The following is a 5,000-nucleotide window of genomic DNA, read 5'->3' as shown; positions in this document are numbered from 1 at the left end:
TAACTCAAACCAGTATCAAACTGCTGCTGAAAATAGTCCCCAACAGAAATACTATGTCCTTTTGCTTTCACAGTCACAGAGGTTTTTGGTGCACCCCTGCATACCTCTTTGCAACCCAACAAAACCAAGCAACCTGCAGTAACCACTCTCCAGGCGGTTGGGGAATCCCCAGCTGGTTTTAGGCCTGTGTTAATGGATCTAAGTCAGATCCATCATTTGAAAAATGATGAAGAACTTTAAATAAAAGCTAGAGAAACACCAGAATGAGTTTGAGGTTCACAGCTACAGACAGGGTATCTGATAGATGCACAGCTAACTCAATGCCAGCTGGCCACTTATGAACAGACGAGTGCAGGGCTGGACTGCCAATCCGGTGTGCCGTTGGCGTCTTACACTCATGAGGATCTGGCAGCAGTGACGATGCCCATCAGCCGCCATCGCTGCTCGAAACCACAAAAACATCTGTTTAGTCTTAATAACAATAATCAGCACCTGAGCTGACCTGATGCAGCATCTTGCCTTTTATCACATGAACACGATGAGACAGTGGATTCGATGGGCACTATTTTCAGAGGCGGAGGGATTTGGTTGCTGCTGCTGGTGATAACAGTAGAAACCGCGTTCACCCAGAGAAACACAGAAACATCCAGACTGTTGTTAACATGACACTTTATTGATAAGTGCTACATGTTGTGGATTGATCGACGATCGACTGCAGGGAGGGGCCGGTTTACTCGTACAGCCAGGACTGGGCGCATGGGGTGTAGGTGACAAACTCCTCGGCCTTGAACCACAGGTCGACCTCCATCTTGGCGTTCTCCAGGGTGTCGCTGCCGTGGATGATGTTCCTGTGGAGACGGAGGTGATCGGTGCGGATCAATAACTGATCAATGATTTCAGGGTTTGTGGGGGGAGGGGAGGGGTTCTTTCAGACAGCTAATAGAAAATGTCTCATTTCAAAAATGCGTTAAAATTTTTCACATTTTGTTAAGACTTTAAAATATTATGAATTTAAGAGATCTCATTAACATTTTGTGAGTGTTTTAGTTTTCTAATGTCTTAACACACACGCACACACACACACACACACACACACACAGCAGCTGGACAATGCAGTGGTAACACTACTTGCTTTTGGACCTTCAGGTCAGGGGTTTGACTCCCGACCATGGTGTGTGTGTCCAGTAAGGCTAAGTGAAATATGTTACAGTGATACTGATGATGCTACGGCCGGGGGGAGCCGGGATGGAGGACTGGGAGGAGACACTTTTATCCCACTGAGATCCTAATCTTTACTACACTGAGTTATTACTGGCTGAAAAACAACAGTGTTGTGAGTTGTGTGGGTCCGTCTGCTCTGCGTGATGTTGTGTTATAAAACAGAGGCAGTCATGTCGTGGTCGCTTGCTCACCTGCCGATGTTGATGCACAGATCACCACGGATGCTGCCGGGCTTGGAGTCAGCGGGGTTGGTCTCACCCAGCATCATCCTGGCCAGCTTCACAATGTTCTGACCCTCCCACACCTGGAATGCACAAACACACACTTACAAACAGCTGAACTGAATTTTGATGTTTACGTTGAAAGGTGAACAGTTTTAGTTCTTTTCTACTTTAGTGATACAGGAAGAACAAACCAGTGTAATCCATAGACTGTATCTAAAAGATGGACGAGACCACTGTGATGTCACCAGTTTCAGTTTTCTGTCACCATCACGTCAAATTAAATATTCTAAATTGTCAGGAACTGCCTCCTCGGTGGACTTGCTGCTCTATAGGGGGCGCTCTTGAACTCACCCAGAATAGAAGTAAAATGTAAACACTGTCTTCTAGTTTTGGACAAAAAGTCTCAAGACCACTGACAAAGTTGTATTTTAAACATAGGTTAATGAAAAATATGTCAATAAAGAGAGAATGATTATTAAAGTAGATTTTATTGAAAATAAATACATATGAAAACCAAATAAGATTTTGAAATCTATAATGATCTGTTTGAGGGGGGGTGGCGCCCCCTAGTGGCGCCCCTGCTGATAGCGCCTTCTTGGCGATTGCACCCAAAGTGTAGATCCATTAGATCCATTAACCTCACAGCAGCCATATTAATGGTCGGATCACATCATTAAAAGGCTCCAGCTGCACAAACAAGGTCCAGAGGTTCAGTTGAGGTGAAGCTAGCAGACAGGTTTTAGGCTGTAGCTGCTAGCTAAGTCGCCATCATCCACCTGTCACTCAAAAAGGCCACGCCCCTAATAATGCAAAATTTAAGCCTTAATACAATTTAAACAGGTGAGTTATAAAAAACAACAGCTGTTTGTGTATCAGGATGTAAACGTGTTTATTTCTGCTGTAAACGTTTAAAATGGGACTGACTCCCTGCTGCAGCCTCTAGTGGATGTCAGAGGAACTGCAGTTTTAGGTGCCTCATATTTCCTCTCAAACTCAAACTGTTTGCAGTTTTGTTTTTATCCCCTTTTGGTTGCAAACGTGTGCGAGGTCAGGCTAAATAAAGCTTGGATGATTAAAGTCTCCTATGTTTGTCCGGTGGAGGTCGGAGCACGATGCCTTGAACACGAGAGGGTGTGAATAGATGGAGAGACGAGTGAGGCAATGGAAAGAGATAAAGCGAGAAAGATATGTGTGTGATGGCGGCGCTAGAGGCGAGCTGAGTGTGTTTGTATGTGTGTTACCATGGCGAGGACGGGTCCAGAGGACATGTATTTGCAGAGTCCAGCGTAGAAAGGCATGTCCTTCAGGTCCAGGTAGTGTTTCTTCATGTGGTCCTCAGAGGCCTGAAGACACCAAATACAGGAAGTTACACATTCATCGGCGAGTCAGTCACTGGGTGGCCACGGCCCAACGACGGGACCAGTATTAAAAATGAACTTTGTGTTTTATTCAGTCAGGCCTGAAAGCAGCAACACTGAGACCATAAACTCATCAGCTGAGCATGAGGCTTCTATCCAATCTGAGCTCTTTATGAGCACAAGTGGTGAAACAAGCCCCAGTTTTTTTAAACCTGAGGTTACATCCATGTTTTATCCACACTTGGACTGCCAAGAGGAGGGGGCTGGAGGGGGAGGGGGGTATCAGGTGTTTTATTGCATGTTCATCATGAATCCACCGAGACGACTGGCTTCACTTCAACAACGCCAAGCACTCAGCCCCTGTCATCGCCTCTAATCGAACACCTCCTGTCACACCATGTTGCTTGGCTCGCTCCAGCCTTTTACATCGTCTCTAATATTTACACCGTACCGGCTCGAACACTTGGACTCTGCAGATCATCAGAGATCCGTGAGCGTGGCTTCATATGAGCAAAATTCTGAAATTACAGAATTTTCATGTAGGATACAGGAAAACAACTCAAGGTAGTGACCCTCGTCTTATTTCCTGTCATGTATTTCCTGTTCCTGTGTGGACTTTCATACTAAACAAACTGAAGTCTCGAATAATGAGCTCGCTTTGCACAAACAGGCTGCTCTAAACACTCACTTTATGCTGTTTTTTCTAATCTGGGATCTGTATGATGTCATAGAGGGAGCATAGAAGCCCCACCCACCTGCTGCTCAAATCCAGTTTTGCTAATCAAGAAAGCTGCCTTAAAGGGGGAGGAGCTTTCAGACATAGATGATGAGCGGCTGCAACGAGGCTTGGTGTGAGGTAAAGAAGGATTATTATGAATGGAACTCTGTTCTGATGAAGCTGGTTCAAAGCCTCAGTTTAAAGCTGACAGCTGCACTTTTATGAACAAATGAACTGCAGCAGAGAAGAAACGCCCCCTGCTGGTGGTCAGTATGTGCTGATCAGTTGTTTGTATGTGAGTTGTGGCGCCTGGCGTCGTTTTTACCTGCACGAATTTGGCGGCGACCAGCCTGAAGCCTCTATGCTCAAAGCGCTTGATGATCTCGCCACACAGTCCTCTCTGGACGCCATCGGGCTTCACGGCAATGAAGGTACGCTCCATGTCTGCTTAGGAGGCTGCACAGGAAACAGGAAGTGATCAGTCAGCCCACAGGAAACGAGATGAGTTCTTTGATGAGCGTTTGTTTGACAGCACACAGTGTGTCCTCAAACTAAACCATACAGAAATATTTTATATATTTTATAAATAAGAAATGTTTTATAATATATTTTTTTAAATTTTCGATCAAATGTAAAATTTGATCGATAGTTTCCTAAACATGTTTAGATTCCTGCAGAGGAGGAGGAGCCTGCAGGGCCGAAGGCTTAAGTGTTTTTGGATGAAAAAGAAGCTGGAGATGTGTGAAGGAGACACCGCTGAGCTGAACACGAAGCACGGCCAGAAGGAGGGAAACGACCCATCTACCCCGAAAACCACATTTGTCTCATCTTTGTCTCTGTGAGTGTCTCCTCCTCCTCTTCCTCCCTCTCAGGTGTGTCTGCTTTATCCTGACACATCTCATCACATCGTCTCCTTCAGTCACAGCTCAGTGAGAGCTGCCGATATTAAATTTCCCCCTGATGTGAAACCAGAGCTGCCTCTGAGCTTCCTGGACCACATTTTCTTCTTCTCCCGGCGTAGCAACCGCCACTCGAATCTGAGCCTGCTCATAACTCTGGACAAAGCCTCGGCGTGCCGGAGGCCCCGCTGCTAATTTTACTGCCCGCCGGAATCTGCTGGCGTGACGCCGACAGCAGCTGAGAGCAGGTGGGACGGCCTGCTGTTAGAGAACAGCTGCTCTCAGCATTTTTATACCTCCAGAAAATGTTCTCATTGTGCATATATGCATATTTAAAAATAGTCCTTGTCTGCACAAACTTGGCCATGATAATCTGAGATTTCAGTGAACTAAGTGAGACCCTGATATCTGACAGCTCTGAGGCTAAAATTTCAGCTTTAAAGATGTCATGATTGTAATGTGCTCTGAGGTTTTAAAAGTTCAGCCTCCATATGCAGAAATTATTTTATTTGCTGAAAATTTACAAAAACCTCCAACAGGCCCGTCAAACTAAAAACAAGAATTCTGATGAAAAAACGTG

General features: G+C 45.4%; 1 protein-coding gene across 1 annotated transcript in view; it reads right to left on the bottom strand.

Annotated features, from left to right (window-relative positions):
* Nucleotides 1-652: 652 nt before the first annotated feature.
* The window catches only part of LOC308412029 (nucleoside diphosphate kinase B-like), a 5,306-nt gene continuing 958 nt past the window's right edge, over nt 653-5,000 (bottom strand). The window contains exons 2-5 of the mRNA XM_080906098.1: nt 3,847-3,977; nt 2,687-2,788; nt 1,413-1,525; nt 653-848 (exon numbers count right to left, since the gene is read on the bottom strand). Coding sequence (XP_080762224.1) covers nt 731-848; nt 1,413-1,525; nt 2,687-2,788; nt 3,847-3,963 — 450 coding nt within the window. The 5' untranslated portion in view covers nt 3,964-3,977 and the 3' untranslated portion in view covers nt 653-730. The remainder of the gene's footprint in view (nt 849-1,412; nt 1,526-2,686; nt 2,789-3,846; nt 3,978-5,000) is intronic.

The sequence above is a fragment of the Rhamphochromis sp. 'chilingali' genome (assembly GCF_963969265.1).
Source record: "Rhamphochromis sp. 'chilingali' genome assembly, chromosome: 15".
In the NCBI taxonomy this organism is placed as follows: domain Eukaryota; kingdom Metazoa; phylum Chordata; class Actinopteri; order Cichliformes; family Cichlidae; genus Rhamphochromis; species Rhamphochromis sp. 'chilingali'.
The sequence above is the reverse complement of the archived record's forward strand: the minus strand, read 5'-3'. Positions and strand labels throughout refer to the sequence as shown.